We start from the raw sequence: 19,351 nt of genomic DNA on the forward strand, positions 1-19,351 counted from the left end.
TGGCTGCCACGCTGATGGTTCACTTGCGAAATGTACAATCATCCGCAATGGGCGAAGCCGGGCAAAAAGTGTAAAAAGTCACGAGACCCAAAAGAAGAATACCACGGAGAGATGGGAACCAGGCAGAATTGGACAGAACAGAACAGAGCAGAATAGACAACAAAAAAAAATACCAGAAATTGGGGTAAGGTGGAGATTTGGGGTGAAAGGTGCCGAGACCGACAGGGTTCAGCGTCGCGCGTTGGAGAATGTGGAGACCGGCCGAGCTGCAGCCTGCAGTGTACAAGGGGGGCGTGCGTGTGGGGAAAGGAACGTACATAGAGAGTGGGGGGGTGCAATTGGTGGTGGTGGATGGGCGTGAAAGTAAAGCGATTGGTAGAGAGGAAAGGCACGGCGAGTACAAGCCTGTTTTGGGTTGGATTGGGTGATTGGGATGGATGAATCAAATTTGGGGAATAACGACGCTTGATATTCAAAAGGCAGTATAGCACCTTGAAATTGGCCAATACACCAGAAACGCTAAATGCATGTTATTCTTCTTTCGCGTCGGAAAAGATTTATTTTCTCGCCCCCCCTTCCCCCCATCGCCCGTCATCATGGACTACAAGCCCGACCGCAAGCGGAGCCATCATCCCATCATCTCGCTCCGGCTCTTGCGCCGTCCGCCCGGGCCCTCCGGCTCAACCGTCCGGTGTGATCCGTCCCCTCCTCCCTTAGCCGTGCACGGGGCTGGGGGTCTCCCGAATCGCCCGGATGGTCTCCCTCATCCGCGGGTTAGCGTCGAAGCTAGCCTCGATGAGGTCCACGACCTCGTCCGCCGAAAAGTACAGGCTGAGCTCGCTGTCGCACCAGAGGTACTTGACCTCATTGAGGTTGGACTGGAGCACCTCGCTCAGGTACTTGAGACGGAGCCACGTGGCCGCGTACTGCGCCGTTGTCGGAATCTCGTCTGCTGCCGCCGCCCCCGTGGTCCGCGACGGCAGAAAGAGGTCGTCGAGCTCCGTGACCTTTGCAATGAGCTTCGCGATCCCGTACGCGTCGTCCTGTCCGATGGACGACGCGTCCATGACATCCCCGATAATCTTGGACGACAGCCCATCCAGGAGCGACCCCACCGCCTGGTACCACACCGAGCGTGCGAGAATCGATTCCCATGTCACCGCCATGGATCTGACCCGCGCTAGTGCCGAGTCCACGCAACTGTCCAGTTCATCCTGCTGCATGAGACTTTGATCGCCTGTGCGTCTTGCGTTAGCCCAAAAGCCATACCGACTGCCGGCAGTCTGCAGCAAGTGCTTTCAGCCCAGGCTAGAACAAAACGTACCTCCTAGCAGATCTCGCAGCACCGTTTTCTGCAACCCCAGCTCGTTAGTGTATGCGCGCGTCGCAAAGTTCTGCAGGCTCTTGATGTCGTTGTCTATGCGCAGCATGTTCTGGGCGCGTGTGGTGAGATCCCCGCGTGACTTCCACGTTGATGCCAAATCAGCCAGCTTCTCAGACAAATACATGGCATCGTTGTAGAGGAACCTAGACGTTGGTCAGCTTCGAAAGGATACCCCTACAGAACGCTTACATGTTCCCGCCAATGTCGAGTGAGTAGTAGTGCGGCGACACTGCTCGAAACATGGCTAATGCGAATGTCGGCAAACTGAAGAGGCCCGGCCCGGCGGCTGCCACTGGGCTACTTTCGTACCTATCAATGTTAGAAGGATCACCGTGTTGACATGAGCTCGCAACATACTCGGGCTGTGTCAGAGCCGCGCCGTCTTCGAGGAGGGCCAGTATAAGCTCCAGCACCGGCTCCGGCATGGAGGAGATGTGGTACGTCTCCTTGAGAACCATCTCCCTGCTCTCATCTGGCTCAGCAGATACCGTCTTGTGTTTTTTCGTCTGCGTCTTTGCTGCTTGAGGCTTCGGTTCTGGCTCCGTTGGCTCTGTCGCATCATCATCCCCCCAACCCCACGCGTCGGCTGCGTCGTCCTCATCGTCTGCCGTCTTTTCCTCAACCTGCGCGGTCTCCTCTTGGGCGGTCTCTGTAGTTTGCTCCTCATCGTTCCATCCCCAGGCATCAGCACCGTCGTCTTCCTCTTGTGTGTCGCCTTTAGCTTCTGGTTCCTCGTCATCGTCGACTCCCCATTCCGCGCCCCAGTCATCTTCTGCGACGGTACCGGCTACACCGTTCGCCGTCAACTCCTTGCCTTCGGACCGAGACACCATTTGCTTTTCCACCTTTTCGACTTGCTTTGTGGCGCCGAGACCTACGCAACGTCAGCAAGATTTTGAATAGGCATACACTGGGTGACAGACCGTTTGACATTTGCACCCTGACCGAATCAAGGGCTGTTTCTCTGCACTTTGCAAGCCATATTGACGGCGCACTGCCAACCCATTCCTTGAGCTCCGTAAACCCAGTGAATCCGTTGTCTTCAAGGACCTCGCAAAAGCGCCGTGCAGATTCGATGACAGCCTGGAACCTCCCGAGGTCCTTGAGATTTGAGGGCACTTCTGAGTCGAGCCAGACTGAGATGAGCCTCGGGACCAGGTCGCTCATCATGATGGGGCTGAAGAACATGAGGAGGTCCGGTGTCAGTCTCTTGGCTAGGAACTCAACCATCTTTTGGAGATCCGTGAATAGCTCGTCGATTGATCTGCCAGCTTGACCATTCAATTCCACAACGTTCTGCCGGGGTCAGCAACTGAGCCGTCAGACTGTCTTTGGGACATACCTCAGTCTCGCGGATGGAAGGCAGCGATGAAGCTTGCGTGTCCATGCGCGGAAACACAATGGCCTTGTCGACATCGTGCCACAGCTTGGACATGCGGTCTTCAACCTCTTTGTAGGCCTGGAGACCAATGATGGCTTCCGATAGCGTCATTTGCTCGTCTGGATTCTGTTAGCTTCCGGTGGGTTCAGCCAGACGGGTACCAACTACCATCCAACTTGTTATAAATAGCCAAGGAGCCGGCTTCGAGATCTGTGTGAACGAGCGATGCCCAGACGTGGTCGAAGACGTCGTGAACGTGTGACTTTAGCTCGAAAGCCCTTACGTCGAGGAGCCTCATGATCCGGCATGCCTTCTTGTTAACTGGGACGGCATCGAGCTCCGTCCAAGATTCTGCCCAGCGTTAGCCCCTCGCCCTGATGCCGATGAGATCGTTTGGTCCTTACTCTCTAGCCACCGGAGTGAATCGATGATGCGCCGCTCGTTCATCGCCTGCTCCACCTCCCCCAAGAGCTCGTTGACGTGCTGGATACCCCTGAGGGCGTCGTGCAGCTGGTTCGTGTATAGCACCTCCTTCTCGAGAAACTGAATGTGGTCCTCCGCATCTTGTATAGCCTTCCCCGAAACTTGCGGCGCTTCCGATTGTCGGACAATGTCATCGGCCAGTCTCTTGGATCGCAAGATATCTTCCTGTAGTGTCTTCGCATTGTGCACCCACGAGCTGACGTCGCCCTTGGTCTCTTCGTTGATCGTGTGGATTTCAGACTGCGCATGCATCAGTAAGAGGCCGTCATCGCTCGCTGTGGGCCTCGCATTACCTCCAAATCACCCTTGGCCCGCTCCAGCGCATCAATCGCAGGCGACAAATCCGAAGAGGACAGCGACAGCGATGACATCTGCTCGTCGGGGAAGCGCCCCTCGAGCGCAAAGGCAACTACGGCCTCTCCGATGTGCGCAGAGGCATTCTGATCTGTTTCGACGGCCATCGTCTCGTTCCGCTGCCGTGCGCGGGTCACACGTGTGGCTTCTCGAAGCTCTCGATATCGCGGGACCGCTTCGGTCGGGGCGCCAGGTGTCAGGGCAGGTCGCAAGCAGGAAATGGAATGCGGTAGATCGAGGTTTGGGAAGGTTCGCCTAGAGTTCAGAGACGTGATTCTGCAAATATGTAGCTAAGAAACGGGCGACAGGAGGACTTTGCCTCGTCTTCGGAGCGATGCCGCATAAAACTGGGCGATGAGCTACGGGCAATTATGACACTGGATTGCATAGCTGTCCCGAAAGCACCCACGTCACAATTCGATGTCGCTCCCCGGTACGTACCTCGCGTCCGATCCGACCTCGTGCCGAGCGGTTGGCGCTTGGCCCAGCGTAGTCTCTCGCGGCAAGGGGCCAATCAGAAGACACCACCCCGCCGATGACCTTGCGAAAATCAAAAAAATAAAGATAAACTCCACTGGTCTTGCCCTGGACTTTTGGAGGGGCAGATGGACCAGTGCGCTTCATTGCACGGCCAGCGACATCTCTCACGTTCTCGTGCCCCGCGACGAACTGGTAACTCGCAACCTAAAAGAAAGCGCGCCAACGGGAAACCAAAGCTCAACTATAAGGTATATACCAATCCCTGAGGACGCCTGTAAGCCTCAGCATCAGCTCGTTCTCCAGTGCCGTCGATACCCCGCCATCCTTGTGTCGGCATCTCTCGTGGCGGCGGTTAGGTAACCGCTACATCGTTCCCTATCACGGGCTGGCCAATACGCTTCGGGAAGCCTCATTGGTCTTCTTCATCTCTGTCCATTAGGCTGGCAAAGCCGGCTTCTGTACGGTAAGCTGCTGCGCCTTTTTCTTCCGTCCGTCCTACTCGTTTTTTCTTGTCAAGTCTTTTTGGCTGAAGTGGTTTCCCCCGATTGGCCCCTTGTAATCCTACTTCTCTTCTTCGCCTGTCAACTGGTTGTATGCCATGGCGCATTGCGCTGCATCGTTCCGAGGCTGCAAGCTTCACACGACTGTCTGAGGGCATCCTTCCCGTGTCTGACACGTTGACATGTTGAAGATTGGAGTCGGTCAAGTGGCGCTTGCCTTGGCCGTTGCGCTTCTGGCGGCTTGTCTTGTTCCCCATCATGGACACATCTTATCCAACAGAGCTGGGTATGTCTCTTCTCGGACCGGATGTCCTGGTGTTCACGGACGTATGGCCGTTTGTCATACGAACTACTGCATCTATCCGCTGTCTGGTTATCTTCCCCTCCCGTTTCCAACAGCTAGTTCCTGTTTTCCGGTGAAGAGCTTCGTCAAGAGACCCGTATTACCCTGCTTCAGCTGGGTTTGTTGTCTCCTTACCCAAGGGCCATTAAACTGTTTGCTCATGACTCTTCGAGCCCCTGTGTTCTTGTGCCCCTGCCCATGCCTTTATAAGAATCTCCCACAACTACGCGGGACACCAAGTTGACCATTTTGTCAGATCATTTCAAAGCTTGTTCAAAGCAAAGCCACACACCATGTCGCCTGAGGAGCAACCCAAGCCGCAGCCGCGGTTCCGCAAGGTCCAGAGCTTCAAGACGGACTACGCCCCGTGCCAAATCAGCCAGTATGTCTCGGAGAGGAGCGGCATGCAGGTGATTGTGGCCGATCGCAAGGGCCCCAAGACCAACGGCTACTTCACTCTCGCAACCGAGATCTTTGACGACTCGGGCGCCCCTCACACTCTCGAGCATCTGGTATTTATGGGCTCAAAGAACTACCGCTACAAGGGACTCCTCGACAAGCTGGCCTCCCGAGCCTACTCTGGGACGAACGCCTGGACTGCGACGGATCACACCGCGTACACGCTCGAGAGCGCTGGCTGGGAAGGCTTCTCACAGATCCTGCCAGTGTACCTCGAGCATGTGATCGTGCCCGTCATCACGGACGAGGCGTGCATCACCGAGGTGCACCACATTGACGGCGAGGGTAACGATGCGGGTGTTGTCTACTCAGAGATGCAGGCCGTGCAGTTCAAGAGCGCCGAAATCATGGATCTACGCGCGCGCCGACTGCTGTACCCGGAGAACGTGGGCTTCCGCTACGAGACCGGAGGCATGACGGAGGCCCTCCGGGTTTTGACCCCTGACCGCATCCGCCAGTTCCACCGTGATATGTACCAGCCCCGTAACCTCGCCGTGGTCATCATTGGCGAAGCGGACCACAACGAGCTGCTGCAGATCCTGGACGAGTTCGAGGAGAGCATCAAGGACGATCTTCCGCCGCTGGATTCCCCTTTCAAGAGGTAGTTCAATCCCCCACACCTAACAAACCATGCTGACGTGAGTGTGCAGACCTTGGATCGACTCAGCACAGCCTCCAGCGCTTAAGGAGACCATCATCACCACAGCCGAGTTCCCTGAAGAGGACGAATCCGTCGGCGAGATCACTGTGGCTTTCTACGGCCCCAACTGCACCAACACCATCGAGACGTCTGCGCTCAACGTCCTGCTGACCTATCTTTGCGGCTCCTCTGTGTCGATTCTCGAGAACGTCATTGTCGAAAAGGAGGAGCTTGCCAGCTCCGTGTCCTACTGGTGGGATGCCAGGCCCAACTCTGTGATCTGGTTCCAGCCGACTGGCGTCGAAACGGATAAGCTGGAATTTGTCGAGAAGAGACTCGTCGACCTACTCAAGGAAGTGGCATCGAAGCCTTTGGACATGGCATACCTGACCTCATGCATCCACCGCGAACGCCTTCAGGTCAAGTTCCAGGCCGAGGAGTCTGAGGGTTTCTACTCCAACAACATTATCACGGACTACCTTTTCGGCAAGCGTGACGGTTCGACGCTGAAGGACTTGCAGTCCCTATCCGAGTACGATGAGCTCGAGAAGTGGACCGACGCACAATGGAGGGACTTTTTGCGCAAGTGGCTGTCCGATGCTCCCCACGTCTCCATCCTCGGCAAGCCGTCCCACGAGCTCGCAAAGAAGCAAAAGGCCGACGAGGAGGCAAGGCTCGCAAAGAGAAAGGAGGAGCTCGGCGCCGAGGGTCTGGCTGACCTCAAGAAGCGTCTCGAGGCTGCCAAGGCCAAGAACGATGAGCCCATCCCGGCCTCCGTGATCGATCAGTGGGCTGTCCCCGGCACCGAGTCGATTCACTTCATCGAGTCTGACACGGCGAGGTCTGGAAAGGCCAAGAGCCTCGGCCTCGTTGACAACGCGGCGCAAAAAGTCATTGACGGCGCCAAGCAAGGAAAAGACCCCCTCTTCATCCAGTTCGAGAGCGTGCCGACCAACTTTGTGCACCTGACGGTCTATCTCGGGACATCACAGGTACCGATCGAGCTGAAGCCGTTGCTGCCCATCTTCAACGACAACTTCTTCAACACTCCCATCATGCGCGATGGAGAAAAGGTTGGCTTCGAACAGGTCGTCATGGAGCTGGAGCAGGACACCATTAGCTATGGTCTGCGCTCGACACGAGACTACGGCGACCCCGACGGCGTCATGATCCAGTTCCAAATCGAGCCCGCAAAGTACTCCACCGTCATCAACTGGATCCGCACCATGATGTTCGACAGCGTCTTCGACATCCAGCGCCTCAAGGCGGGCGTCCAGAAGCACCTGGCCGACATCCCCGAGCTGAAGCGTGACGGCAGATCCATGGCGTCCGAAATCGACATGTCCATCCACATGAAGAAGGAGTCCTACTCGGTCGCCAAGCGCGCACTCGTCAGAGCAATCTACCTGCGCCGCCTCAAGAAGCTCATCGCCTCCGACCCGGAAAAGGTCCTCTCCTGGTTCGAGCAGCTGCGCAAGTCCCTCTTCACCTCGAACAACGTGCGCATCCTCGTCACCGCCGACGTCGCCCGCCTGCCCGAGCCCGTGGCCGCCTGGGACATCCTCAGCACCCAACTCGGGGGCTCCGACGAGCTGCTCCCCATCGTCAAGCCGCACACCTTGCTCACAAAGGAGGGCCAGAACCCGGGTACCGTCGGCGCCACCATCGTGCCCATGACCACGGCCGAGAGCTCCTACGGCGTCAGCACGGCCAAGGGCATCACCTCCTTCGACGACCCCCGCCTCCCGGCCATCATGGTGGCCATCGGCTACCTCGAGACCACCGAGGGCCCCCTCTGGAACTCGGTCCGCGGGCAAGGGTTGGCGTACGGCTCGTATTTCGGCCGCGAGCTCGACACGGGCGTGATCCAGTACAAGGTGTACCGCTCGCCGGACGCCAGCAAGGCCTTTTCCGTGTCGCGCGAGACGATCCGCAAGATCGCCGAGGGCGAGGTCGAGATCGACCGCCACCTCAAGGAGGGCGCCATCAGCCAGGTCGTCGTGCAGTTCGCCGACGAGCAGTCGACCATGGCGTCGTCGGCGGCGCAGAACTTCATGCTCGGCGTCGTGCGCAGCCTGCCGCTCGACTGGCACAAGAAGGTCATGAGGGACGTCCGGGACGTGACGGACGAGCAGATCAAGACGGTGCTTAAGGAGCTCGTCATGCCTGTTTTCGAGCCGGGCAAGAGCAATGTCGTTATTACCTGCGCTCCGATCCTGCAAGAGGTATGCCTTTCCCCCAGCTTCACGACAGACATTTACTGACACATGGTTACAGAACATTGAAAAGGCGTTCAAGGAGATGGGGTACAAGACGGATGTCCAGCAACTCGCCTACTTCCACGACGACTACGGCCTCAAGGGCGACGAGGACGAGGAGGAGCTCGAGGAAGACGAGGATGACGAGGATGACGATGACGAAGAGGACGATAGCGAGGGCGAATACAGTGATGAAGAGTCGGATTAAGACGGCGGGCAAAAGACCATGTTAGAAGAAGAAGACTAGCGTCGATAGAGCTGGCAGCCGCAGCACCTTTCGCTTCTGGGCTAGAATATCAGAGACGTATGCTTAAGATATACGAAGGAGTCTCAACCATGTTTGTGATTTCGGCAACGGCTGGGCCCCCTTGTCCAAGGGGTGTCATCCGGGGACCGTCTCTCGATACGGGATGATCAATCTAGTGAAGCTCCATGTCTGCCCGTCTACCCCTTTTCAATAGGCTCTACAGATCTTCACGAAGCTGGATCGAGCTGATCTAGCTGTATCTCTCTTCACAGACGTCTGAGAAGTTTGATTCTTGTCGTCTTTTCTCCCTGCCAAAAACGCAGTTGGAACGGTACAGAGGCGCGACCACAGCCGTCAACAATCCCCATGGAGTCCTGCAGAGCGCTGTTCAAGTTCCAGTGTTTCTTTATGCTTTAGTCAGAGCTGCATGGCTATGCAATCCATGGAATAGAAACGATTTAATTCGCAAAAGGTGCTACAAAAAAAAAACCCGGATCATTATCCGTTCCCAGCAGGGATGTAAGAGTGTGGAAAGCTCCCCCGATACTCTGCCAGGAAGCCCAGAAAACACCAAAAACACCAATCTTGAATTTTGGAAAAAGGAAACCACGAAGAATGTACATCTCAGAATTCAAAGTTCCCTAATCCCTTTGCAAAGTAACAAAACCCGTACATGAATGCGTTATACACTTTCTAAAATCCCCTAGTGACCCCAATCCTTGCCGATGGAACATGAAAGATGACGCTTCCTGGATATCACTTTCTAAAAACGCTCTCTCTCTCTCTCTGTTTGCCCCTATTTTGAAAATTGTCGACTTCCCCTCTCTGTCTCTTCCTCATTTATCATCCTCCACCACCTCAATCCACATCATCATCGTTCTCAGGCTGGTCCCTAAACGACGGCGAAGACGGGCTGTGCTTCCTCAACAGCCCGCTGGCCCCGCTCCGTCCCCACCCGCCGTTGGTCACCAGGTTCAGCGCGCGGTGCTCCGCCGCCGCCGGGTCCTCCATGTCGAGGTCGCTGTCGTCGAGCTCGTCCTCGAGCGCCCGGCCGCGCGGGCTGAGTTTCCGCATCGGCATCGACTCCTGAAACCCGTCGGCGTACAGGTTCGGGTCGCGGCCCAGGACCCGGTCGGCCTTGGAGGGCGTCTTACGCGATCCGCCGTTGGAGGGAGGGGGAGGAGGAGGAGGCGAGGTTAGATAGTGTCGGCCCGCGCCGTCGGGCTTGGTGGGCGGCGCCTCGCGCATAAACGTCGGGGGCTCGTCGGTACCCCAGCCGGCATTGATCTCGCGCGCGCGCTGTTCCTGGCGTTCCCTCGCGAGGCGCTCGCGGGCGGCCAACCAGTTGGGGCTGGCTTCCCAGGCCCAGCCGTCGCCGGTGGTGTTGCAGACGGGGACGAACCACAGCAGAGGTTTGGGGCCAAAGAGGTGCAGCAGGTTCCGCTTCGCGCCGAGGTCGAACGCGTTGGGAAGCTTCTCAGAGTCCTGCTCGTCGAGGTACTCTTCGTAGCGCTTCTTCGCGCGCTCGCGCTCCATCTCCTCGTACGACCGGTGCGTGGCGCCCATCGGCCTCGAGGAGCCCGCGCCCCCGCGGTATTCTTCGCCTTCTTCAGGTCGCGTGATGCCCGGGAGGGCGTTTGCGTGGATGTCGAGGAGCTGCTGGCCGTAGGCGGGCAGCTGGATACCCTCGCCGTTGTGCTGGGCGACGAACTGGTGCTTCATTTGCTTCTTCAGCGGCGAGAGGTACCGCGTCTTCTCCAGGCACTCGATTGTCGTCTGGCCCCTGCTCGCGAGCAAGATGTGCCACCCCGTGAAGGCACCCACGACGATGCCGATGATGCCGGCGATGACGCTGAGGATCACGTAGTTGATGGGCATCAGCGTCTCGACGTACGTCGTGTTGTTGATGACCTCCATGTACACCCAGCTGCCGGAGACGAAGAAGCTGTAGAAGCAGAAGAGCGTCGTGTAGATGAGGAAGAGAAGGAAAGCCTTGTGGTTCTTCAGGCCGATGCAGGTCGCCAGCCAGGGGCAGTGGTGATCCATTTTCAGGACGCAGCGGCGGCAGGTCGAGCAGTGGTGGGCGCGATCGGGTTTCCTCGCCTGGCACTTTTTGCAGAACCGGAGCTCGCCGTTGGACTTCACGGTGAAGGAGGTGGCGGCCGGGGGCGCCTCGGTCGGTAGCGTGCTGTAGCCATTATCGTTTGTCGTGCTGCCGGGGCTCGTGAAGACGGCGGTGGTATAGGACCAGTTGAGCAGGCCGTAGAGGAGAAGGGCGCCTGCGGAAGACGCGGATCCTATGCATCGTCAGAAAGCGGCGGGCGGGCATGCATCGGCGGACTACTTACCAAGCCACGAAGCTTTAGAAGGCAGGGACCCGATGGTGACATCCACCCAGACGGCCCAGGTGGTCAAGCCATAGACGAAGAGCAGAGGGATGTAGGTCGCGAAAGTGCAACAGCAGCGTTCAAGCTTTCGCGCCCAGCGGCGAGACATGATTTCGGAGGAGGAGGAGGAGTGTGGACAATCAAGATCCATCCATTCACTCGAAAGGGAAAAGAGAAAGAGAGAAAGAGGCAGCTAGGAAGGGGAAAAGACCATGGCGGTCAGGGACGGAAGAATGGATGCTGATCGATGGCCACGAAGAAGAAAAAAGGGCCCGCGAAATGGTAAACTGCTGCGTTGGCTCAGCTCAACAAGCCTGGGTTTGTGATACGGATAGTCAGGGGGAGGTTAGAGGCACGAGCAGGGGACCTGGGTGGATAAACTGCCCTGTGGATGCGTGGAATGCAAGGCAACCTGCTGGCGGCGCCCCGTGGCATCCAGCTGTGAGCGTCCCCTCCCGCTGCCGTCTTACGCAGGGAGCTGAGGCTGAGCCGGGCTGGCCCCGCTCCGCCCTGCGGCAGCCTGTGGCGGTGTTTTAGTCCCCGTCTCTGGCCCCAGTTCCCGCTGGGTTCCGCAGAAGACAGTGGGCCGTTTGCTTGGTCCGCGCCGACCTACATATCGATTTATGTGACTGCTTCCGAGAAACCTCAATTTTTGGTCGACTGACTCTGATGATTTGGTATTCGCCAACTATCTACCTAATGTGAACTCAAATGCCGGCCGACCTGTCCTTTTGAATGAGCAAATCCGGCTGAACGCCCGTACCCGAGGTTCCACCATAACGCCGGTCCAACCGGACCCTGAGAACCATAAGCCTGGCTAGATGCAAGAGACCGTGGCGATCAACGAATATCTACCAAACTCCTAACGTCCTTACAAAGCTGCAGTCAATCGTCGCGACCTTCAACGACCATTCCCATGGCGTTCGGAACACCAACCACGACCTTGCCTCTGGGGACCCGGACATCCTTGACCTTCATGCATCCAAAGACGTTGATCTCGCGAATGTTGGGGCAGCTTCGGAAGATGCGTCCGAGAACGAAATCATCCACCTCTTCGATGAAGCTGATCTCGAGCTTGACGAGGTTGCGGTACTGGTCCTCCTCAGAGAAGGCGTCCTCGAACGCCTCACGCTTGATGTGACGACAAGCGTGGATGTTGAGATTCTTGAGCTTCTTGCCGGAATGCTTCATGAGGGCACGGAATCCGTCGGAGCAGAGGCCAATGCCGTCTTCGTTCTCGCGGGGCTTGGTCGAGTCGCGGTAGCGGCACTTTTGGAGGTCAATGATCTCGATGCCAGGGTTCTCCCAGTTGTTGAAGAGGTCCGCGAATCCCTCATCCGTCATGTGCTCACTGTCGGTGATGCGGAACTTTTTGAGAGAACGGCAGGTGTCTCTGATCGCACTCAACACCTCGTCGTTGGCCGTGGGCATCTTCTTCAAGGAAAGCGTCTCCAGGTCCTTGCCTACACCGTGGATCATGTGGGCTAGGCTCTTGGAGGTGATGTCGTGCTGCAGGTGAAGGCCGAGGTGCTTCAATGACTTGATGTCGGCAATAGACTTGACGCCGACGTTAGTGACCTTTTGGTTGTGGTAGACCTTGAGGCGATTGAGGTTGGGACAAGTCTCGGGAAGGAGAGCAAGAAGCTCGTCGCCAACGTGCTTATCAGTGTAGTAGACCTGGATGGCTTCCAGATGGGCACCCTTCTGCTGGACGAACTTGGTCCAGCTCTCGTCGCTGAGGAGGTTGGCGCCGTGGAGAATAAAGTGCGTAAGCTTGATGTCGCGACTCAGAAGATAGTCCATGACCTCGTCCTTGAACTGAATAGAGTTGCGAGCCTTGAATCTCTTGAGGTTGGGCGCCGTCTGGAAGATGCTCTCGAATTCGTTGGAGCCCAGCTTGGCGCCGTCGTAGATGTGAAGGACCGTAGTGGACGGCTGCACAAACAGGGGCAGCGTCACAGGGCTGAGCAGTCGACGCTTGGAGAAGAGTCGCGCAATCTTGTCCACCACCTGGTCTGGCAAATCGCCCAAACTGTCGGCGAGGTCGACATTCTTGGCCAGAGTCTCGATGCAGAGAGTGGTCAGGTTCTTGGCACCAGTCTGGTACGTGCCGTCGAGGATGTTGCTCTGCATCTTGCGACGCTTGCCCTGGCCACCGGCGGGTTTCTTGGGCTTCTGCTTGCCCTTGCCCTTCTTGCCAGCCTCATCCTTGCTGCACTGCGCGCAAAGTAGACCGCCCTCGGGGCCACTCAGCGAGTAGGCGGTAACGGTGAAGCGCTTCTTGCAGATGGCGCAGTTATCCATCTGGCCTGGCAAGGGTTGGGCCATTTGCTCGAATAGGGCGCGTGCTATGTCGTCCTCATCTTCTGAATCCATGCCTCGGTGCTTGCGCTTCTTGAACGCTTTGGAGGCCTTGATTTTGGCAATGGCCATCTGCTCCTTTTTCTGACGCTTCGCCTTTTCAGCTGCAGTCTCATTGCGGCCGGACTGAGCAGCTCCGGCAGATGCTGTTGAAGGGCCGGCCTCGACCTCGTCATCATCATCTCCAATGGCATTGTCTGCTTGGTTCTGGGCAGCAGCAGCAGCACGACGCTGGTCTGCATCCCGGCGAATCTGGTTTGCAGAGATGTTGTGGGCCTTGAAAGCGCATTGTCAGTTTGCACAGATGGTTAGTTTGGTCGAGATTCTTACAGCAAGGTAGTCGGTCAAAGCCGATTGTCTAGATTCGTGTCAGTGATGAGATGCGCATGGAGAGTGGGAAAACTCACGGTCCAGAGATGTGGCGGGTGATACGGACAGTGCCTGCAGCATCATCCTGAGGAGCTGCTTGACCCTGCTGGGGAGTCTGGTTCGAGCCTTGAGCAGCCTGGGCAGCCTGAGCTTGGGATCGACGAGACGGTCTCGCCATTTTGGTGATGGATACTTCCAGTCTCTGTGTGCAATGTTGGATGTGACGAGTTTGGTCGAAGCTTTTTTTTTTTTTTTTTTCCGAGCTGCAGTTGGGATGAAGTTCAATCCTGGGGTGTTGCGGCGAGTCGTGATTGAGAAATGCCTTTCAGATAGGTGTGGCAAAGTTGTCTGAATTACAGACTAGCCAAGGGGTAGGAACGATAGACACCACTGGCAGGTCGATGGGTTGGAAATGCTCAAGTCCAGACCTTTGGTTGGAGAGAAAGGCAGGCACCAAACTGCAAAAATCACACTTGTTGACAATGCCGTGATGCGCTGGTTCGGGGGGCAAATTGAAAGGAGGCGACAAATAAGTAGTGTCTTCTGGAGTCCTCTTGTTCCTGGATCGATACGCCCAGACCAGGTGTTGGAGGGTGAAGTTTGCGGCACACTGTACTGGTGATTGCCAATCTCTCAAGATCAGTGGGTGGAATCAAGGGTGTTGGTGAGGATGCACCGTGTGAAAGATGCAAGTGACAGCCCAGGAGACTTGCTGCTTACTGCGTAGAGGTATCCGTAGGCAGCTGCAGGGGTTTAATTGAAGGGGACCCACAGTAGTCCCGTCGTGGGGTACGGAGTACCTTGGCCAACTCGAACGGAAGGAGCCACAGAGCCACTGTACCGGAGTCGTCGGGGAGCAGATCGATCGCCCAAGTCGAATCGTCACACTGGAGCCCCAGGGACATGGAGATCGGCCATCTGCCTCTGCATCCAATGCTGCCATTTCGGTCTTGCTATGTATTTCCCTGGCAGATGAAACTATTTCTGAGGATGGTTTTGTATGCCAAGTGGGATCATGGGATGTAGCCTTTCAAATCGCAGCCAGTCCAGGGGAGCTTTCGCTTCGCCAGGTGCCTTGATAAGCTAGTTCGAACCATCAAGGAACGTGTGCATCATCTCGACAGAACATTCATGTTCGCACCAGTGACCCCAGCCAAGCTAACAAAAAAAACTTCCCATTTCCAGACTGGCTTCAGGCTTTAGGCAGTCGCCCCTGCGTCTGGGCGCCTTCTCATCCCTGACAAAGAGGCCACGTGACTTCGTGTTCAGAGCCCGCCATTGAAGGGCGCGTCCCTGATCTCCCCAAGTCCCCTCCTTCCCCATCTCTCTTGTCTGAGGTGAGGCGGTCCTTCTCAGCTTTGCCTGACCGAAAAGGAGTTCGCCAGTGGCAAGTCTAAATTCTTTTTTCCTCTGGCCTTCTCCATCACCATTTGCCTCTTTTTTTTTTCCCTTTCCCTTTTCCACATCACCAACCGTCAGACTGTGTGGCCTCTACCTCAGGACAATCTACAATTTCAATTCGTCCTTTTCCCCTCCCTCACCAAAAGGTACCGAGATACCCCAATCATCGACCCCTTTGGTGCACAGTCTCCAAGCTTCTTCGGCGATAAGCTGAGACTGTTCGCCACCACTTGCCGAGCTTTGTCCCGGCCATCCCAACTTTCTTCTCACGTCAACCGTCGCCAAACTTTCACCTCTGTGTGAAAAAAAACCGACAAACTTCAATTTCCTTTCTCAAAATTGAGGTTGCAAGTGCAAAAAATCACTCTCGCTGCACCAAAAGGTTATCATCGCCGTCAAGATGACTGGCCGCCGTGGTCGCCCTTCTCTCGCTCAGAAGGAGAGTATGGCCTCCACTCGAAGCAGTAAGTCGTGGATTTAATTTTATTTCGGCCTGCACATCCACCATCAAATCGTGGACGACTGTGTGCGCAAACCACCATTGATAACTAACACATCCGCAGACTCCCCTGACCCTCTCTCGGCTGCTGGTACCGGCCGTCTCACTAGATCTGCATCGAGCCGTAACCTTGCAGCTGCGGCTCAACCTGTGACTTCAGCCCCTCCGACTGCCAAGAGAGGTCGAGGACGACCCAGCAGAGCCTCCCTGGCCAACGACTCGGCTTCCTCAACTGCATCTGCGTCTGCTGCTGCATCTGCCGACCTCACTTCTGCCAGTGAAGCCTCCACCCCTGCTACCAGCAATGTCGCTACACCTGCTCCCTCCGTCTCTGGGTCTGGCTATGTCCCTCTTGTCCTGCCTGCCGCTTTGAGAAACCCCAGGATTGAAGGATCTCAGTCTGCATCCAAGATCGAGGTTCATCTTCCCACTTCTGCTGGACTCAACGAGCGTGCTCTGCGTCACAGCCAGTATTCCATGCAGCCAGCCAAGCGCAAGGTTGGCGGTGGTTACTACGACGACGATGATGAAGAGGATGAGGAGCCATCTGATAACGACCGCGATGCCCTGGTTGCTCGCCGCCTCCAGAAGGAAGAGAACAAGAAATCGACTGCCTCCACCAGCCTGTCCGATGCCGCCCTCGCTCGACGTCTCCAGGAAGAGGAGTACGAGATGGATGAGTCTGATGTCCCGCTTGCCACTGGTCGCGGCCGTCGTGCGACTGCTATCGCTGCTAAGGCCACGGTAAAGGACAGCGACGCCGACTCCGAAGACGTTCCGCTTGTTTCTCGATCCAAGCTTGGTGGTCGGGGCCGAGGTAGACCCCCCAAGAAGCAAAAGGTTGTGGTCCCTGAGTCGGACAACGAGGATGGATTCGCAGATTCGACGGACGACGAGCTTAGCGATCTCTCGGACAACTTTTCTGAACTTGAGGATGATGACAGCAACAAGATTCCCAAGAAAGCAAAGGCAAAGGGCAAGGCTAAGCAGCCAGTCAGACGGACTAGAGCTTCCGCTTCGACACTGCCTCCAGCCTCTGAGGGGCTCCCTGAAGACGATGACGATGCTTTGTCGAGCCTCGATAGCGGCGACTTTGACAGCTCGGAATCTGACGAGGCCGATAGTGACGGCGGTCTTCAGAGCGCCGTGGCCGCACAGTCCCGGGGTCGCCGCGCCTATCAACGCGGCTCCAAGCGCCGCGGCATGCTTGAACGCGCCAGGTTGGAGAACAACCATCCTGAGCTTCTCACCATGTGGCAGGACTTGGAGGCGTCTCCCGCCCTCAGGCCCGACAAGATTGCTCAGCCGCAGCAGATCTCGCGTCAGCTCAAGCCCTTCCAGCTCGAGGGCGTCTCTTGGATGATTGAGATGGAAAAGACCGACTACAAAGGCGGCCTGTTGGGTGACGAGATGGGTCTCGGCAAGACCATCCAGGCGGTATCCCTCATCATGTCCGACTACCCCCAGAAGAAGCCCTCCCTCGTCTTGGTCCCTCCCGTTGCTCTGATGCAGTGGAAGAGCGAGATTGAATCCTACACGGACGGCACCCTCAAGGTCTTTGTCTACCACGGTACTATGAAGAACGCCAAGAACATGACCCTGAAGGAGCTCAAGAAGTACAATGTCATCATGATGTCGTACAACAGTCTGGAGTCCATGTACCGGAAGCAGGAGAAAGGCTTCACCCGCGCAGACGGCGTACACAAGGAGAAGAGCTTGATCCACCAGGTTGACTTCCACCGCATCATCCTCGACGAGGCCCATAGCATCAAGACCCGTACTACCATGACGGCGAAGGCTTGCTTTGCTCTGAAGACCTCGTACCGATGGTGCCTTACCGGAACTCCGCTTCAGAACCGCATTGGCGAGTTCTTCTCCTTGATCCGCTTCCTTCAAGTTGCGCCTTTCGCGTCGTACTTGTGCAAGCAGTGCCCCTGTGCCGGCCTGGATTGGAACCTCGACGACGATCACCGTTGCCACTCGTGCGGACACGCCGGCATGCAACACGTGTCCGTATTCAACCAGGAGCTCCTCAACCCCATTCAGAAGTTTGGCAACTTTGGACCGGGCCGCGAAGCCTTTCAGAAGCTCCGCTTGATGACCGATCGCATTATGCTTCGTCGCCTAAAGAAGGACCACACCAACTCCATGGAACTCCCCGTCAAGGAGATCTACGTTGATCGCCAGTTCTTTGGTGAAGCGGAGAATGATTTCGCCAACAGCATCATGACCAACGGCCAGCGCAAGTTCGAGACGTACGTCGCCCAGGGTGTCTTGCTCAACAACTACGCCAACATTTTTGGTCTCATCATGCAGATGCGCCAGGTGGCCGATCACCCCGATCTGATCCTTCGCAAGCATGGAGAGGGCGGGCAGAACACACTCATGTGTGGCGTTTGCGATGAGCCGGCCGAGGATGCCATCAGGAGCCGCTGCAAGCACGACTTTTGCCGCGCGTGTGCTAGAAGCTACCTGTTGTCTTCTGCTGAGCCTGACTGCCCCCGCTGCCACATTGCGCTGGCCATCGACTTGGAGCAGCCCGAGATTGAGCAGAATGAGGCTGATGTCAAGAAGTCTTCGATTATCAATCGAATCAAGATGGAAGAATGGACTTCTTCCTCCAAGATTGAGCTTCTCGTCCACGAGCTTCACAAGCTTCGATCAGACAATGCTTCGCACAAGTCCATTATCTTTTCACAGTTCTCATCCATGCTGCAGCTCATCGAGTGGCGTCTTCGTCGCGCCGGTATCACCACCGTCATGCTTGACGGCAGCATGAGCCCCGCGCAGCGCCAGGCGTCCATCGACCACTTCATGACCAAGACGGAGTGCGAGTGCTTCCTCGTCTCTCTCAAGGCCGGTGGAGTCGCGCTCAACCTCACCGAGGCGTCTCGCGTCTTCATCGTTGACCCGTAAGTTACATGTCTCAATACTCACTATCAAGTTCCCAGCTAACATGACATGCAGTTGGTGGAACCCTGCCGCCGAGTGGCAGTCTGCCGATCGTTGCCACCGCATTGGTCAAACCCGCCCCTGCACCATTACCCGTCTCTGCATCGAGGACTCGGTCGAGAGCCGCATGGTGCTGATTCAGGAGAAGAAGACCAACATGATCAACTCCACCGTCAACGCGGACGACAAGGCCATGGAGTCTCTGAGCCCCGAGGATATGCAATTCCTGTTCCGTGGTTCTTAGACTTTTAGCTCGTCTGCAAACTTTCTTTCATCATTGTGTTTTCCCGCAAAAAGTGGATTTCTGTGGTTTCCCCCAGGGCGGCGTTGAGGACAAGGCAGGGCAGACGTAAAGGACAAGGACATTGGGACTGTAGTACCCAGCCCCCATCATCGGAGTCGGGCGTGCGTCGTTCTCTTCTTCCTATACCCCTTTCCGATTTGCAAATATGGCGTGGTTCACGGATGGAACACCTTGTGTGTATGGGTGTGGCCCATTACTTTAGGTAGATACTCTCAGCGTCCAGCTGGGTGGTTCTTTGTTTCTCCGTCTGGACAATAGATTCAGAAATTAGGTATCAGCAAATATTGATCGCAATGCTAGTGACTATGAGGAGCCATATAGTGCCGTATAATCAACTGGCCGGTCAGCAATGTCAGCACCCATGGGCCCATGATCCGCAAACTCCGCACGTGGGCGCTGGGTTACGTAGGGGCCTTTATGTACCAGGGTACGGAGTATTGGAAATCCCGGAAAGATACTCCCAATGGTTATTCAATCCCCACAGGCTTCAGGTGAGTGGAATGGTTCGTTCTGGGAAAGTCTATCCCGTACCGTAGTTCGCGATGCCAA

The 19,351-nt window shown here is 56.4% G+C and overlaps 5 protein-coding genes across 5 annotated transcripts; 2 read left to right on the forward strand and 3 right to left on the reverse strand.

Moving 5' to 3' along the window:
• Window positions 1–713: 713 nt before the first annotated feature.
• CABS01_11380 (is centromere binding protein at prophase) lies at window positions 714–4,226 on the reverse strand (the record flags this gene model as incomplete). The annotated part of the gene is made up of 9 exons (XM_060544735.1): window positions 714–1,237; window positions 1,325–1,527; window positions 1,574–2,258; window positions 2,308–2,680; window positions 2,727–2,884; window positions 2,934–3,116; window positions 3,170–3,488; window positions 3,542–3,892; window positions 4,044–4,226. 9 exons carry the CDS (start codon window positions 4,224–4,226, stop codon window positions 714–716), a joined length of 2,979 nt encoding a protein of 992 aa, XP_060397557.1.
• Window positions 4,227–5,218: 992 nt separating this feature from the next.
• Window positions 5,219–8,490, forward strand: CABS01_11381 (peptidase M16 inactive domain-containing protein; the record flags this gene model as incomplete). Its single annotated transcript, XM_060544736.1, has 3 exons — window positions 5,219–5,985; window positions 6,035–8,249; window positions 8,302–8,490. 3 exons carry the CDS (start codon window positions 5,219–5,221, stop codon window positions 8,488–8,490), a joined length of 3,171 nt encoding a protein of 1,056 aa, XP_060397558.1.
• An 897-nt stretch (window positions 8,491–9,387) lies between these two features.
• CABS01_11382 (DHHC zinc finger domain-containing protein) lies at window positions 9,388–11,025 on the reverse strand (the record flags this gene model as incomplete). The annotated part of the gene is made up of 2 exons (XM_060544737.1): window positions 9,388–10,826; window positions 10,878–11,025. The coding sequence occupies 2 exons, from the start codon at window positions 11,023–11,025 to the stop codon at window positions 9,388–9,390; spliced, it is 1,587 nt and encodes a 528-aa protein (XP_060397559.1).
• Window positions 11,026–11,801: 776 nt separating this feature from the next.
• CABS01_11383 (uncharacterized protein) lies at window positions 11,802–13,824 on the reverse strand (the record flags this gene model as incomplete). The annotated part of the gene is made up of 3 exons (XM_060544738.1): window positions 11,802–13,553; window positions 13,608–13,635; window positions 13,685–13,824. The coding sequence occupies 3 exons, from the start codon at window positions 13,822–13,824 to the stop codon at window positions 11,802–11,804; spliced, it is 1,920 nt and encodes a 639-aa protein (XP_060397560.1).
• Window positions 13,825–15,447: 1,623 nt separating this feature from the next.
• On the forward strand, window positions 15,448–18,742 carry CABS01_11384 (SNF2 family domain-containing protein; the record flags this gene model as incomplete). Its single annotated transcript, XM_060544739.1, has 3 exons — window positions 15,448–15,511; window positions 15,611–18,458; window positions 18,514–18,742. 3 exons carry the CDS (start codon window positions 15,448–15,450, stop codon window positions 18,740–18,742), a joined length of 3,141 nt encoding a protein of 1,046 aa, XP_060397561.1.
• Between the last annotated feature and the right edge of the window lie 609 nt (window positions 18,743–19,351).

The sequence above is a fragment of the Colletotrichum abscissum genome (assembly GCF_030869225.1).
Source record: "Colletotrichum abscissum strain IMI 504890 chromosome Unknown Scaffold_31.1, whole genome shotgun sequence".
Classification (NCBI taxonomy): domain Eukaryota; kingdom Fungi; phylum Ascomycota; class Sordariomycetes; order Glomerellales; family Glomerellaceae; genus Colletotrichum; species Colletotrichum abscissum.